At 38.4% G+C, this 16786-nt stretch overlaps 1 protein-coding gene across 7 annotated transcripts in view; it reads left to right on the forward strand.

Annotated features, from left to right (window-relative positions):
- The window catches only part of UBE2D3 (ubiquitin conjugating enzyme E2 D3), a 36637-nt gene that overhangs the window by 15563 nt on the left and 4288 nt on the right, over positions 1–16786 (forward strand). For 4 of the 7 annotated variants that reach the window (XM_005437317.4, XM_055700273.1, XM_055700312.1 and 1 more), the window contains exons 2-5: positions 12939–13002; positions 13088–13119; positions 15630–15707; positions 16477–16582. In XM_005437317.4, coding sequence (XP_005437374.1) covers position 13002; positions 13088–13119; positions 15630–15707; positions 16477–16582 — 217 coding nt within the window. In that variant the 5' untranslated portion in view covers positions 12939–13001. Of the gene's footprint in view, positions 1–1068; positions 1090–12561; positions 12682–12938; positions 13003–13087; positions 13120–15629; positions 15708–16476; positions 16583–16786 lie in introns of those variants that run through there. The other 3 variants (XM_014278472.3, XM_027802595.2, XM_055700281.1) reach the window with 3 other exon arrangements.

Raw genomic sequence — 16786 nt, forward strand, 5'->3', positions numbered from 1 at the left:
TTTGCCTGCTGTAATTTCACATCTCTGGCAGTGCTTGCGGGCATATTTTAGTCAGAATGAGCTTATTTATAATTTGAGTGAAATGATAGTTCTGTTATCCCTGAAAATTTAAAACCTATTCTGGATTAGTGGTAGCTAAATGAGTCGTCTTCAGAGTATGGCTGTGCTCTCACAAGAATTTGAAAACAATTATCTGCCATCAGAACTTGTTCTTGTGGTGGATGATATCACTTGAGTTGAAACACAGCTAGGATACTCCCTGGAATGCTTTGTCATCAGCTCATGCTTATGAAACACATTCAGGCGCTGCAGGTAGGAATATATTGTCAATACACAAACCAAGACAAGCCTCCACTTACATAGTAATCTAGTGGTCAAAACCTTAAAACCATTCACCATGGCTCTTGAATCAGTAAGTCACCTCTGACTTCAAGGTTTGGGCCTGTTCTGTGCAGTCTCTTGTCCTGTATTGACATTTTGTGGCACTGTGTAGTAGCAAGCTTCTTCCTTTGCCCTGTGCTAGAGTTTAGGACTGGTGAGACGGTTGGGTTAGGGTTCTTTTTGGTTTGGGGTTTTTTTTGAAGGTGCTTTTTTAAATCACTTTAATCACACTATGCTACAAGATATGCTTCCAGATTCACATAGGGTTTACAGTTTTGATTTCGTATTTGCCAAGCTGGAAAAAGATGGTTTGCTAGAATGAAACCACTGCTTGCAAGTAGCTTTCTTTACAGGCATGGTTTCCAATACAAATGTTTACTGGGATGGGATTGAGGCTGAAATCCAAATATAGCATGGCCAATTTTGTAACAGGGTGGTTGTGTATTTAGATTTTAATCTTGCCGGCTGGTAAAGCCAGAGAACGGCACTCTGTCACCAGTGAGCTGAGATCCCCTGTCTTCCAATTGTAAGGTCACAAATCAGACCTTGAAACTCGTTGGCACTAGATCAGAAGAGTCTAAAGAGAGACCAGGACCTCAGAACGTTGTAATCACACGTAGCTGATTTAGTCTTTCTTGTGGTATTACCTGTCAGAACTAGAATTCATCGTCTCCTGCAGCAGATGACATCCCAGATGCACCAGTGAAGGTATTTTCAGTCTGTTTGGCTGTCTTTGGCTTTATTGACTTGATATATCGAGCAAAATAAAATTCTTTATTACATTGGGTGAATCAGACTTTCAGACTGTATTAGTGTCTGTAAATTTAATCTGAGGTATGTTACACATTCAGAATTCAACTCCTACTTAACACAGAACTGGCATATTCTGCTTTTGGCTTGGAAATGAAAGCACATGGGTATTCATGGGTTATGTGTTGGGATGTACTTCTGGAATGCCCTTTGTAAAGCACTGTCCAAACTGAAGTACTTGTCAGGTACATAGTCAGTCCCCAGCAAGATTGTGTTGTGCTGGAGCTCATCGTCGCACCTGTGCCATCTGTTCTGAAGGTAGCTTGCATTCAGTTGGCAAAACTCTGCTTTTCTTGATGAGGCTTGCTTTGAAAAGAGTTGCAGTTTTATTATAAGTGAGTGCTTTTGCCATGGAGAAGTGTGAACCTGCATCTTAATTTTAACTGTTTCCTTTCCTGAGGATGAAATTTACCCACCAGTTGTGGGTTTTGGGTTTTTTTCCACAAATTCATGTTGATTCATAAGCTTGTATCTAAATGCTTGATAGATGCTGGTGGCACATTGTCTTGGTCTGAAGTGTTGAGTGGTTCCTGCTAAATGCACATCTTGTAATTGCTGCAGCCTGTTGGTGCTTCCGCTTCGAATGATGGTGATCTGGTAGTAAGGAAGCACTTATGCAGGAGTAGGGAATTGGGAATGAGTAAAATTGAGAAAGCTTGGGAATGTTACATTGTTGATATACATCCATTTTATCACTGCTGTACACATCCATTAAAGCGAGGTAGCATAAAAGGTGTAAGTAATGATCTTGAACAGGCTGAAAATAGAATTAATACAGGAGATGTATGCATGAAATGTCTCACCTCTGAAATCCTTCAGAAAACTTGTCCCTGCTGTGTTTTATGTCCATTTGGTTAAGCGTAGCACAAGCCAGCATCATTATGTTGGTGTATTTTATTAGAAAAATCTGAAGTGGAGTTGACATCCTGAAGGCTGAAGGTGGCAAAATCATTTATGGCTACTTAAGTACAGGTAGAAGGCTTCATTGACAGTGGTGGAGTGGAGACTAAATAAGTATTTTGCTTAAGGCTATAGCCTCCACTGCTAATCTTAGATGTATAATTAATTGGAACTTTACCCCCCCCCCCCCCTCCAGATGCTCACAGTAAGAAATGCTACTAACTCTGGAGGTACACAATATTTTTCAGAGATTGGATGTAGTATGGAGCAACGAAGGCAGCGTAGAAATCTGCATTAGTTTAACCAAAGGTAAACATTTGTAGGAGTGATTCAGAGTTACAAAGTCTGCTTATTTTGTTTTAAACTACTACTCTCTTTGTTTGAACTTAAGATATTTTTTTAAAATTCCATACTAACTAGAAAAAGCTGTTTGGAATCAAATTGTGTTCTCAGAATGAAAGCTACAATACTTTATTTTTGCAGGCAGTCTTGGATTTCGTTTGCTGGTCTTACTCAAAATAGTTAAATAACTTGAAGTTATGTGACTGATCTTATGCTTTGAATGAATGTCTAGAAGTAAGTCTGGATTTGTCTGTTTAGGGGCTCAGAAAGTTAATCTTAACTAGCTAATGAGATGCAGTTGATCTAAGCTTAGTTAATATGCATTAAACCTTTGTGAGTGCTTTCTGTATGTATTGAATTGTCTTTTTTTACTTGAGTTAATTCACCTTAACTATTTGGAGCATCCAGGAGTATACAGAGTCCTGCCTCAAGTAGATAATGCAGTGCAGCTATGGCACTTGGTGGTTAGAAGGGTCGTGTTGAGCCAGAAGGCAGTGGTTTGTTTTAAATCATGAGATTTCAGTAATGGAGTTCAGGAGGCAGGAGTATGGAAGAACTTCAGTGTTTTTGTACAAGTCAGAATAAAATTTTTAAGTGTCAGATGAAAGTTGTCATCACCTAAAATCTGTTTAAGATTTAGCTTATCTGAGTAGTCAAGTGTGACACTTATACTATGAAATTAATGTCATTACAGTGGAAATAATTGGGTAGGCTTGATACCCATATTCAAGTCCAGCATTTACTAAGGTCTTGGAAGAGTTTTAAGAACAGATCATTTTTTATGAGAGAGAAAAACTGATGCTTACTTAACTAGAAAGTTTGGACTGCAGTAACTTAGAGATTTCTCCTGTTAATTGGGCACTGTGCTTGTGAAACAAGTTCCCAGTCAGCATAGGTTTTCAAGTATGTGCATTGGAATGGGGGAAGAAGGGGATTGTAATTTCACTTAAGTAATTTACAGAACTTCAGAGATCAGTATTCCATTAGATGGGTACTTCTTGCACACCTTAAAAACAGAGTTCTCCAGTATGTGAAGGATTTGGGTGGGATAATGTACAGGGTATAAACGTTGTCCAGCCAAGATATTCTTCACAATCATTCCAGCTTTTAAAGATCTGTTTTGTTAAAATAAGCCAGTGCTTTTGCTATTATTCACTGCGTAAATTTCTTCTACAGAAGAGCTGATGTAGGACTCCACAGCAGAAAGAGCTCCCTTCAACCACCTCCCCAGTCTGTAACCAGCTCTGAAGCATTAAGGCCTTTCGTTGCACTCATACATTAATGGGTAAAGGGTGGGGGAAGGATGTAAACAGCTGTAAGTAGCAGCTGTTGAATACAAAGCAGTAAACTGCTTCTTGCCAAAGGCATCTCTGTTCCTTGTGGAGGCAACCTCTAGCCTGGCATCATCCTCCACCCGCGGACATTTTCTGTGTCCACTTGGTTGAACTGTGTTGGGAGGAGAGAGAGGGGATGGAGGTTCTTAACCTTGTCTGAGATGCCAAGTGACAGCTGGTAAGGAGGAGCGGAAAAGGGCAGAGTTTTTGCGTGGTTCAGATTAGGGCATTCATACTCTAGCTCAGATAAATCTTTCTGTTGCAAATATTAAGGTTTTGCCACTTTGTAACTGTCTGCCCTGTGTTCTTGTAGAGGTCCCTCCCCTGTGCATCAGAGCTGGCAGATGGGAACATGTGGTCTGGGCGTCAGCATTAGGTCTGATACCTCAGTATAAGCTGACTTTTGTTGGTAGTTTAGGCTAAGATGCTGTAGCTTACATTGAAAAGGCTGAATTACAGGCATGCATTTTCTCCTGTGACTGATGTGATATATTAACCTGCTGGTATAATATGCAGGGGAAAAAAGAATTAGGGTAAGAAATTAAATCAGCAAGGAGAATGTACATACGATTGCAGACAGTAGTGCATTTTTATATGCAGTTGCTTTTTGTCCAGTTGGCTTTATCAGAAGAGGGTCTTAAACTGTGTTGAGTTGCGCATGCTGAAGAGTTTTGTAAACTTCTTGAATCTAACATTAATGCCTCAGACACTAAATTGAAAGTATAGGAGCTTTTTTAAAAAACTTTCCCTTCGGTGGGCTTTTTATGGGGCACTGATCTGATACATTAAATGTAGTATGTTGTGTTGAAAAAAAAATTAGTCACAAGTTTAAATTGGTGTTTATGCTGTTGGCAACTCTTTGTAGAACACTTGGATGTAGACAAGGTTTAATGGTGAAGAATGGGCCTAATTGAGCATTGCAGGATTCAGGACTGAAAGCTAAAGAGAGGGGATTTTTAAAATTATTCAAACATTATTCAAAGCCTTCTTACCAACAGTAAGCTTAGTATTAAAATTTTGTGTAAAGGAAGCCTTTGTTCTGAATCTCATCCCTTTGAGATACATGATATGCTAGACATCTTCAGGATCTTCTGCAGTTTTTTTCCAGTGTAATTGTGATAGTTTTTTTTTTTAATTCTCATTTTAAGAAAGCAAGTTGGAAGGATTGTAGACTGCTTTGCAAATGTTAGGGCCCAGTAAAAAGAGACAAATGTTTAATCCTTCCCACAAGCATCTGGACACCAGAGTTGCAAGCCGAACTGAGTGCAGATGCTAAAGTGCTTTAGGCCTTCCTGATGGAAGGGCATGAGGATTGTGTTAAGTGCTCACTAACTTTATAGCAAGCTTTCTTTGTAACCTGGAGTTAGGTTGGCCAGGTGCTCATTGCTTCTGAGAGCTCTTCCAAGAGCTCCTTTTAAGTTTCTAGTATAGGTGAGTGTCCTGCTCTAAGGCAGTGTTTCCCAACCTTTGCTGGCTTATTTGAGTAATAATGCTGGATAATTCTCCAAATCAGGTAACCAAACTTTTTGTTTTTCTTTTTAGCCTTAGTTTTAATTTCTTCTTGTCTTGAGTAATTCGGGAGAATCTTCTGAATCACAGTTTACCAGATGAGTGATGGCCCCCTTCTGTTCCCCTAATTCAGGGTCTGTTCACAAATACGATTTTAAACGCTTTTTACTTCATTGTATTTTTTTTTTTCAAGACCCTTGTGGACATTGGTTTTCTCTAGATAGCTGAGGTGGAGCTCATCCTACAGACAGGCCCTTAGTTTTGCATCTCTACCACTAGCTGTTCAAAACAGAACTATTATGAAGGGTAGTTACATGTGATAGCATAATAACGTTAGGGTAATTGCAGAGCTGTAGGTAAGCTAGTGTAATCATCCCTGCATAGCTGCATTCATGGGATATACCCCTATGATATATTGCAGTAGCTTCCACATGTATCTTTGGATCCATACAAAACATGGACAGGTAAAAGTCAAGACAGTTTTTTAAAAGCAGAGCTGATTTTCAGAGTTTATTAAAGTAGTAAATTTAAGAGTAATAGATCAGACTACATCTAAACAATGAATTCACCGCACTGATTACAGGTGTGGTGTTACTTGTTAGAATATTAATTTGATAACATTGTTATGCGATCCTCATTTCCATACATTTCCTTGAGAACATGGAGAATTCTTGTACCTTTATTCAGAAAGGGCAGACTTGGCAAGGTTAAGTGCCCAATTAATGCTGCTTGTAATTTCTACAAAAACTTGCCCCGTGTGCCATCCATCCCCAAAGCTGTTTCTGTAGGCTCCGTAACGTCTAGGAGGGCCCTGTTGCATGGAGTCCAGGGCAGTGCATGTTGATGCATGGATGCAGGTGACTGGGGTTCTGCTGCACCCTTGACGAGCTGCAGGGCAGCGTGTTGGAAGGCTCTCCTGTAACGCTGCCAAACCCTAGCATCTAATGAGTGTTAAACCAGCATTTGTGTGAAATTGTCTATCGCAATGCCAAAATCTCATTCCTGAGTGGTAGCCATCAGGCCAGAGTGCCTTACTTGGAATTCAGACTTCTTTCCAAGTACATCACTGTTTCCCAGTCACTCAGTTTCATTTAGCTAGGTGTGTCTTGCTGCTTCTCTTATGGCTTCTTAATACAAGTTACCTTCTTTGGGGGCTGCATTGTAGTCCTGGTTTACAGAACTGAAGTTCAGTGGTTCTTGCATGAAAAAAACTCCAAGTGGAAAGTATGCGAAGTTCCAGGGTCCAATATTCAAAAGCTTGGGAATGCCAGAATTAAAATACCCAGTTATCATTGAATGGGTAGGTAGTCAGTGTGCACAGCCCTCATTCTAGACTGCACATGGGTGTTTTAATAGCTCTGTTATTTTCAGGGAATGGTAATCGTTGTAGTACCACAGAACTGATGTGTGTAAAGCAGTCAGATTTTCTTCATCTTGAGTAAGACAGCTGCTGTGGATTTTGATGACTTTGGGGGAAATGAGCCACACCTTTCAGTTCAGAGCATGACTATGGGTGTGTACTTGCCACCTTCTTTCAAAGTTTGTTCCAAAAGCCTTTTCTGAGTGACCAGGAAAGGAAGGTTGATAACAGCTCCTTTTCCAGTTGGATCTGTCCAGCTGCAGAGTTGAACTCTGCAAAAGGTTGGAATACAGTAGAGATCCACTCTGAAATTTGCCAAAAGCTGTTACCTACCATTGTACACCTTCCAGATCTCAGAATAGATGAAAAGAGCTGTAGACAATAGTCTCATTCACGGAGGGCTTGTGTACTGAAAGGTAGGCTCTTTGAAAAGAGAGTGTGTAGTCATCCGAGTAGTTTGTATCATAGTCCAAGCACACAAAGTGACTCAATTACAGTTGCACAGCAGTCTGGCATTTCCTTCCTTGAGTGTAAGGCTTAAAAAAAATGAATGTTTCTATGTTTTTCTTTTAATACACCATTATGATATTGCTGTTATAGATTGTACAGACAATATGCAGTGTGTAGCCTGAAAAATCTAGTAGTAAAGGCTTGATAAAGAAGAACCATGAAAGATAGAAGCAGCAGAATAATTAAGATGGGGACAGTCACAACTGGTACATTCCTGGTCATGTTTTGGGTCTCTTAAAAACTGTTCTATTTTTACTCTTCGGCCCTTGCTGTTTTCTGTGACTGCTTTTCATGTGTTTTCTCTGCATATTTGTGCTAAGTTTTGTTTCTGGTTTTTTTTTGTAATGACAGGAATGTACATCTTTCTGTATCATGCACTGTCTTTATACTTGGGTTTCGATCCATTTATTGTTAGCCAAAAGGCCAGCTTCTTTGAAACTGATAATTTTCTGCTGGTTACACTTGTCTTGTGATGTGTATTGTGCCATTGCTTTCTTATTCAGCTTAGAAATCCACATTTGGTGTTTTTTCAAACTATTATTTTCTGCTTTCAGGGGTAATTAATTTTTGTGCTGCAAAAAGGTTGCAGATGCAGGTGTGTGGGATGAGGCAGTAGTTCTTTGTTGGTTGACACTTCTTAATCTTCAAACAAGCTTAAATGTTCTTCCCCTCCCTTTATAGCTGCTTCCAATCCTTCCTTCTTTTTTAAAGCTGTTTTCAGCTGTGAGCTAATAAGCAAGACTAATGCAGTGATGGATTTTTGGATGCTTGGAGTTTGAAATGCCCTGTTTGACACTGACAACATTAGACAAGCACTCAAATTAATAGATATTGGGGGTTTTATTTTTTTGCTTAAATGTTGGGTTTTTTTTAATTTAAACTTCTGATTTAACTGCATATCACCTTTCATGCCCTTCAAGGTAGGATGAGTTATTGTCTGGAAACTTAAAGGAAATTAACCCTACTTTTTCCATTATGCTTTCTTGATTACAAACCAGAAAGCTGCAATATATGATTTTAATAAATCATGTGTTACAAACCAATATTAAATCATTACAAACCAGTATTAATCTAACTGAGTTTATGCTTGCGGAGGAAAATGGGTGATGTTCTGTCACTCTGATGGGACTGATCTTCTGCCACTCTGTATTTGTCAGCTGCTACTATCATTAAAAATAAGCCCTGGCTATTTCCAGCTTAAACTAGAAAAATGTAGCAGTAGTGCCACAGGGAGTATGAATTCTGACAAATGAGAAACAAAAGGAGCTGCCGCAGATACTGCTTTACTTGGTACCTTGCAGAAAGGCAGCTTGGTAGGCATCAGGATGGTACTACTTAAAAAATTTGCTCAGACCTGAAAACTTCTGTGAGAAAAGCAGCTAGTTCCCTTTAATATTTTCCTTTACAGTCTTGCTCATGCGTATTTGGATGAGGTGTCCTTTGTCATTCTTTAAATTTTCTTCATCCTTTAGTATGACTTCTATAATCTTTGAAATAGCTGGTAGAGAGCTATAATCTTTGAAATAGCTGGTAGAGAGGAACAGTTCAAGGGTTTTTCAGCAGCTTTTCTGTTCCCCACCTGCCCCCCAAAAGAAGTGGTTTATGGTAGGATCGTAGTCCTGCGTTCACACTCATGTGTCAGTGTTTTGGATTATCATTTGAAGCATAAGCCCTATTTTCTGTGTTATGATTATATTTGTGCAAAGCAAGCAGATTAGTTAGCTTTTTATAAGCATTTATTTCTTGAAAATATTAGTTTATTTTTTTGTTAGCTTTTTGGTGGATAGAGAAAGAGAAGAGAGAAGGTTGAGAATGGGGCTGTTTAGTGTAACTGCTTCTTGCTACAGAATGGGAAACTGGCAGAAGACTGTGGTCTGAGTTTGTGTTAAAGCAGGTCTGTCTGTCTGCAGGGATGGCTGCTGTTGCTGTGGTTCGAGTTATCTCTCTGTTCCCAACCTCTGTTGCAGAATTGTGCATGTATTGAATATGCTACGTTACCGTTGTCCTCTAACAGTAGCATTGGCACTTAAATGGCCTTTAAATCTGTAAAATGCTAAGTGACTAATCATCCTTGTGGAGAGGTAGGAACTATCACAGCTTTATATTTGGAAACTGGGACACAGAAAGGGTGATATGCTGGAGCTATACCGGAAACCTCTGGCAGTGCCAGAGACTACTAGTCATGGTTGTAATTCAAGACTAATCCTTTCCGATGGGCACATAACGCATCACTCTGAACCAAATTTGGGCTATTGTTGCTATGTAAAGTCTTTGGAATTTGCTTCATGGGATTTTATATTTTTTTCTTAAGCCACCTGTAAAGTGAAAAACTGTAGCAGCTGACTCCAGGAAAATGTGGGTTTGATTTATGGGATTTTTAAGAGTTCGGGATGTAGCTTAATACCTCTTGACCAAGGTGAGCGCTACTGAAACTGAATGTAAACAAAAAGAAGCAAAGTTGGAGGTACAAGTATTGCAGCAGAAGGAATATTAGAAGCATACAGCCATTATACGTAGAAAATTTACAGAACAGTGCTTGAACATTTTTTAATTCTAGAATACTAGGTAAATTCAAAACACTGGTTAAATGTTTCTTTGTAAAATTAAACTTAATGTGGTCTTTGTGAGAAATGGGTGAAAGCAGGGGAACAATCATGAGCTAGTTTCTTTTAAAAAAAAATTAAATTTGCTTATGGAAATGATGAAGCTTAGTTTGATGTCAGAGGTATTTTTCAGCTTAAGTATTTTCCAGTTATAGACTATTTGCTCTTGATTGCTAAGCTGAGAAGGTCAGTTTGTGTTTCTGCTGCTGAGTGGGAAACCTTAAAAAAAAAAAGCTCCCATTCCTTGAATGAAATGCTTCAACTGCGCAACAAATATCACAGCCCATGTGCCTCTACTTGTTTAGTTTCTAGTTATTCCAGTTTGTTGGATTCAGCAGTGGTAGCTTTCAGAGGGAGGTGCTTAAAATTCCACAGGGACCTTTCTGCTCCCGTGTGGCAGAAAGCCTCCCTCCTTTTCTGTAGATGTGCGATGTTGCACACTTAACAGGGAGGTGAAATGGGTCTGGTGTTACTGTAAGCAGGCAAAGCTAGCCAGTGCGGTTCATGTTTGCTTGACATTTTCTGTGACGCTTCACACTCTGCTGAAGCAAACAACTTCACTGCAAACTTCACTCTTCTGACTGTAGCACCTAAGAGAAGCAAGCACAAGGATGTGTGCCACCTCAGCTTCTTTTCTTTCTGAATATAGTGGGTGAAATACTTGTTCTGGGGTTGCAATGCTAAGTGGTCTTTCATGCGTTTCTAACCTTATCAGTATTTTGAACTGCTTTGTTTAGCACAGTTAGGGTTTTTTACTGAAGTGTTTTGGGCCAGACAAAACTTAGTCCTTTAGCTTATGAAAATCACTGCCTGTTTTCTCTAGAACAGTTCAAGTGGTTAAAAGGGGCAACTCTGCACGGACATGTATTTTGGAACAACTGGAGACTGGAATATTAAATTTGTGTGTCTCAGCTTGTAAATTATTCTTAATATTACGGAAGGGTGTGTTTTGCATAAATATTTCAGTGGAACTTATTAAATTTAGTATTTGTTTATATTTGTAATCCTACTTATATTTACTTTTCCTAGTTGAATTATTGATATACTCTAATTTTCCTGCTGTATTAAAATACCTTATTTTTATCTTGGGTACTGATTTCTGGTTTCTCTGAAGATACTGCTATCTTTTGAAGAGTACTCTAGTCTAATGCACATACCTCTGACAGTCCACTTTATGCTGATCTTTTCTCATCCTTGTCTTGCTACTCATTTTTATAATTTTCATAAACTGCATGAAGAGCCTTTTCATAGTTCTTGGTCCCTGTGATAGGGTTTTTTTTAAAAAAATAGAATCTGATCTTCCCAGATTAAATCAAATAATCCGGTAATAACTACACAACTACACTAAAATAGTAACATTTTTGTCTTTCTGCTTGTTTTATTGCTACAATGTATTTTAAGGGACCAGATTTTTTTTTTCTCTTCTATTTTGGAAATGGTTGATTGTTCATCTTCTACATTTCTTGTTTGCCTTTACTTGGATAATACCAATCTAACTTAGCAAACTTTTTGGAGGGTGCTGAGCAACATATGGACCTGTTCAGTGATATATCATGGCAGAAATAAATCCATCACAGGGACCCCTGATAATAACCCCTGATAAGTGTAGAGAAATGCATTCTAAATCAGTTTACTGTGATGATCTGAAAAGAACTGTTGCTTCTAAATAATAGCAGCAGTGAAATGAGCTGTAATATTAATTTCATTGTGCCATTGCTTATCAAAACTGATAGAATTGTGTTTTATCCGTCTGATTCCAGGACAAAGCTGAAATCTGGTTAATCGGAAAGTTCATCAAAATTAGCATGTGTAGAAAGGGGAAATCCAGAACTAAGTTTGCTTAGTGGGTTTTGGTGGGGTTTTTTTGGTGTGTGTGTTTTGGGTGGTTTTTTTAATGTATGGACTTCTGCATGCTCACATGTTGAAATGTTATTCTCCCTGTGTTTGCAGGAGCTATCATCTTACCAATGAACAAGGTGTTTAAGTTACAGGGAACATAAGATTTTTTTTTTTCCCCCTTCATTTTGAGTTGGGTTACACTTACTAAATTTTTATGAAGTGCAGAATTTGTGGATCTTCCCAGGCAAAACAGTTAGCTGTCTCGTCCAAATATGCATGTGTTTCCAGCATAATAGATGTGTCTGTGTTTCTTAAATGTCTGACAAAGTAATGGAAAGTTCTTGTTTTAATTGCTTGTATAGACTTGTAGCAAAATAGCTTGTGTGCAACTTAATATATGGGAGAGGGACTGAAGGTTTCCCTCTTTTCATGACTTCTAGATGCCTTGACAAGTAAAGATTTATAGAAGGTTCTGAAGCCATTTTTATATTCAAGAGAGAGCAGGGAAAAGGCATCTGTTACATTCTTAAACTGTGAATGTATACATTTATTTTTAAAAGACACTCTACAAACAACTTGTGAAGCTCTTAAACAAATTAGTGCTGAGCTTCTTTGATTGATCACAGCAATTTTGATACAACACAAGGGACCCTCCATCTGAAGTTTGTTTTCATTTCCTCTGTAATGAGGAAGGGAGGGAACTGTTTCCTCAGCTCAGTTATGCCTTTAAAATTATGAATAATTGTCTTAAATGTGAAGTTTAAAGTAAAAAATACAGGTATTTTGCCTGATCCCAACACTTGTCAGCCTCTTTAATTTTCCTGTCTACTTTGATATATGCAGGATAAATACCTGCTGGAGGTAGTGGGGAAAATGAAACTGAATTTTTTTCCTTTCTGTTCTGAGTTTTGACACCAGCTGTTACATACATAACACTTTCTGTTTCATAAAGACTCATCAATAGCTTTCTCTCTTCCCACTTCAGCCTTCTCTAGCTAAGAGTGAATCCTTGAAAAGCTTGACCAAGAAGTAGTTACTTTACCCGCTTCGGGCTCTGCGTCCTGTCTTCCTTTCTGTCCCTTCTTCAGCAGAGGTGTTTCTTACAGTAGTAATATTTGGAAAAGCATAGTCATTGTAGCTGTTTACCTTAATTGCTGGTTTTGGTGATTGTTGTCTCTATAAAGACACTTTTGCTACTGATCTAGTGGTTCTAATAGTTGTTCCTGCACATTCTTCTGTGTTCGTGTATGAAAAAACTGTTAAGGGTTTTTGCTGGATATGAAGTGAAAAATTAGTTAGTTCGTTAATGTTCCTTCTCTGAGTATTGGTTTGTCCTTTTTTTTCCTAAAGGAACTCAGTGACTTAGCCCGTGATCCTCCAGCACAGTGTTCAGCAGGTCCCGTTGGAGATGACAGTAAGTAACCTTAAGTTTTATGTTTTGCTCGGCTAACTCAAAGCACATCATGCATAGATAATAATGCGGAGTTTTTCTTTTGTAGTGTTTCATTGGCAAGCCACAATTATGGGACCTGTAAGTATTCTAATTCTTGTGATGTAATATTAAACTAGTAGTTCCTATTCAGGAAGAAACTGTGGGGCTTTTTGTTTTACTTTTTCTTAAACTACCCTTACCAGGCTTTAGTTCTAAAGGTACTCCTTACAGTAGCAGAAAATGAAGGAGGGGGGGAAAAATTAGTCTGGTTTTATTGTGGGAATGTTTTGTGAGGACACGTATTTCAGCTGAAATGATCTCTAGAGCAATGTTAGGCATTATCACTTCATCTAGAAATTTTGCTTGCATTTAACTTTCTGAAGCTTGACTCTGGCATGAACTTTGTGCTAGGAGCTGGTCCCGGTGTCAGGAATTTGTTGGGATGCTTTTGTGTGGATCTTAGAACAGAACAGGGACTTTTTATTTGGTCTGGTGTCATGTACTGAGATCTTGGGTACTTTTAGGAATAGAAGGGGGAAAAGTCACTGGAATGTGAGGTTCCAGTTATGACTGGAGGAGAAAAGTCAATGTTAAATGTTCAGTAAGCATCTGAAACCTGAATGTGAGTTTTTTCTTGTAAAGAAGGCAAGTACTTGCCTTTACTGAAAACGTAACGTGCAAACATTTGACATCTGGGGTTCTCAGGGCTGGTTATCTATATTCAGAAAACAAAACCTTCTGTAACTTGAAGACAAATATTATATGCCGGTAGACTTGCAGCCATGATGTGATGCTTCTGGTGAGGCTACAGAGTAGGAATTAAATATCAGTGATGCTTAATTGCTCTGACTTTACATTTAGCTACAAGTCTGGGTTTAGGAGGTTGCTACAGAATATGTGCTTATTAGAGGTTCACCTGGCTGGGAAGATGGCTCTCAATTCTGAAGTTCCTGGTCATCACTGATTTTAACTAGGTGCTTCAAAAAGATAAAACTGTTCAATAGCTATATTCATGCTTAAATGGCAAGGCATGTTCTGCCATACTATACTGAGTAGGACTTTACATGACTGATGTCTGCATGGTCATAAGGTGTTAAACATTGGTTGAATTTAAATCCGGTTTATTATTTTAGCTTCCCCTTCTGGTTTAATAAAGTACAGTTCCTTTTTTCCCCATGTGGTTTTTGTGGTGTCAAAAGGTCTGCGTTCCTGTTTCAAGATTGGACAGAATTGTGGTGTTAGTAGTTCTAGTGCTCCTGTCGTGTTGCTTAGTGCCTTTAATAACAGATGAGGCTTGCAGAACTAATCACCTGGCCCTTCCACAGGCTGTGATTTTCTTAAATAGCTGTAAGAGAGCTTGCATTGGTTTAACGTGTTCTGAGAGGAGTTTCTGAAATTCTGAAGGTGTGTCCCCAGAATATATGCAGTAAAAGGGTTGCTTTCTGGCTCCTCAGGGCCTCGCATAGGATCTATTGACCAAATACAAGAAGTTGTATCTTGATTGCTAGGTTTTCAGTAGAGATTGGATAGGGTATAACCTATGTGTCTTCAACTTCAAGTCTCTTGTGTTGCAGAATTTCATTTTTTGTATTTAATGAAGTGAGATGTAGTTGTTTCCTTACACTGGTGAAATGTTCTTGCAATTAATATGAAAATTCAATTTACAAATAATTGAGGGTGTACCCTGTGTCTCAAATTCATTTTCCCTAGCCTTGAATCTAGAATTAAAAGCATTGTAATCTTCAGGTTAAACAATGAAATATTAGCTCTATTTCAGAAGTTTAGTTATAGTTTCAAGTAAAGACTTGCTATATCTTCTTGTAACTAATAACTTACACAATCCCTATTTAGTCACTCCATTTATTCTCTGCTTACTATCAGCTTATTTACTTCCACATGTTGCTTTACTGCTAGTAGCTAACACCTAAATGAATTATCCCTGCAGTTGTTTCTTTGGAGCAGGGAAATGTAAAATAGTTTTCCATATTAGGTTACAGTGAATTTCTAATACAGAAAGTATTAAAATTAAAAATTTCAAATACAGAATTAAAATTCACTTTAATCTTGATGGGGCATTTTATTTGGTGGTGCTTGTAGAATGAATTTTCCTTGTTTTGTTTTTTCTTGGGTTTTTTTTTTTTTTGCAAGGAACAAGGAATTAGCTGTGTATAGACATTTTTTTTATGCAGGCCTGAGCAGCACCTGAGGCAAGGGTGGAACTTAGGAGGGAATGGGAGGCACTTGGAGCTGTCTGTGGCCCCTGGGCTGGCTGTAACAAATGAGCTCCAAAACAGAACTTGAGTTTTTGAACCTGACAGGATCCCTGCTCTATGAACATTACTTTCTGGAGCTGCCTCAGAGGCATTTGAATGCTTTTGCCAAGTTGTCCTGAGTGTATTGTGTCAGAGAAGCTGTTTTCTATGAAGTTCTAACTTGGAGAGGTCCATACAGAAAGTGACCTGTATGTGTTTGCATCTCTCTTGTGTTGGTGGATTAAACAGTTCAGTTGTTTAAATAAATTTCCTCTCCTTTTAGTTATTTAAAAACATCTTCAGCGGTACTCAGTCCTAAAGGTTAATAATAGGAGAATTATTTGTTTGCTTTGACAGAATGACAGTCCATATCAGGGTGGTGTATTCTTCTTGACAATTCACTTTCCTACAGACTACCCTTTCAAACCACCTAAGGTAAGTATTGCTTTCTCATTTGTGAAATTAGGGCTCTTTAAAGAACAGAGTACAGGACAGAAATAGTCAGCTTCTATATTGCAGTACTGTCTAATTCTCACTTTTTTTCACGCAATCTTACAGTATATTAGATAGATCCCTCTCTGGCTACCACAAGAATGGGTGTGTTACATATGTTTTAGGAGCAAACTCTTATATGTGGATTCTGAATGTCTTGGAATGATGTTGGGTTTTATTTCTGTTTTTTGTTAATCGATAGGAAAACTCATTAGCTTTGTGTTACTCTTAAGAGTTCTTGCTGAGGGGACTGTCAAGTATTAGTGGTTAGGGTTGGTCTGTAGGAATGTGACAGTATGGATAGGGATTAATGTGCTGAGTAATTGTGAAGTATACTTTTTTGTAGCTTTATCAACCACTAGCGTTGTCTTCCAATTTTCAGTCAGTATAAAAGTGCACAGTTGGAGTGACTGCAATGTGAAGTTCTGTGATAGCAGTGTTACTGTGGTCCAGGCACTTTGTGTTGTCTTCCTGATGTAGGCACCTGTGATTAAAACCAGCCTTGTACTTGCCCTCTCTGTTTGAAATAGTGCCTGGTAACTGGAAACTGAGAGGACGTGGCTTAGGTGCGCTTACTTGAATCTGATGCAGTTTAGCTGCTTAATCCTTTTCTTTTAGAGTAAATTGAGTTGACTAATACCTTGATTGAGAAAAAAGGGTCATGTCATCGTCATCACATACAGAAACACACTTTTTTTTTTTCTTGTTGCAGGTTGCATTTACAACAAGAATCTATCATCCAAATATTAACAGTAATGGCAGCATTTGTCTTGATATTCTAAGATCACAGTGGTCTCCTGCTTTAACTATTTCTAAAGGTAACTTCCATGAAGGAGAAATGTTTCCGTCTTGTGTTGATTATTGTGCTAAAAAGCTTTGATTGTTGTGAGTTCTTACTGGTCTTTTGATTTCCCTTACACATTCTAGCCTGTGTTTTGCCAATTTGATAATGATACCTTCCTGCGTGTTTAATGGATATTTGTTTATTCTAACACCTTCTGCTTCATGGCTGTTTAAGGCCT

The sequence above is a fragment of the Falco cherrug genome, chromosome 1 (genome assembly GCF_023634085.1).
Source record: "Falco cherrug isolate bFalChe1 chromosome 1, bFalChe1.pri, whole genome shotgun sequence".
NCBI classification, from domain to species: Eukaryota; Metazoa; Chordata; class Aves; order Falconiformes; family Falconidae; genus Falco; species Falco cherrug.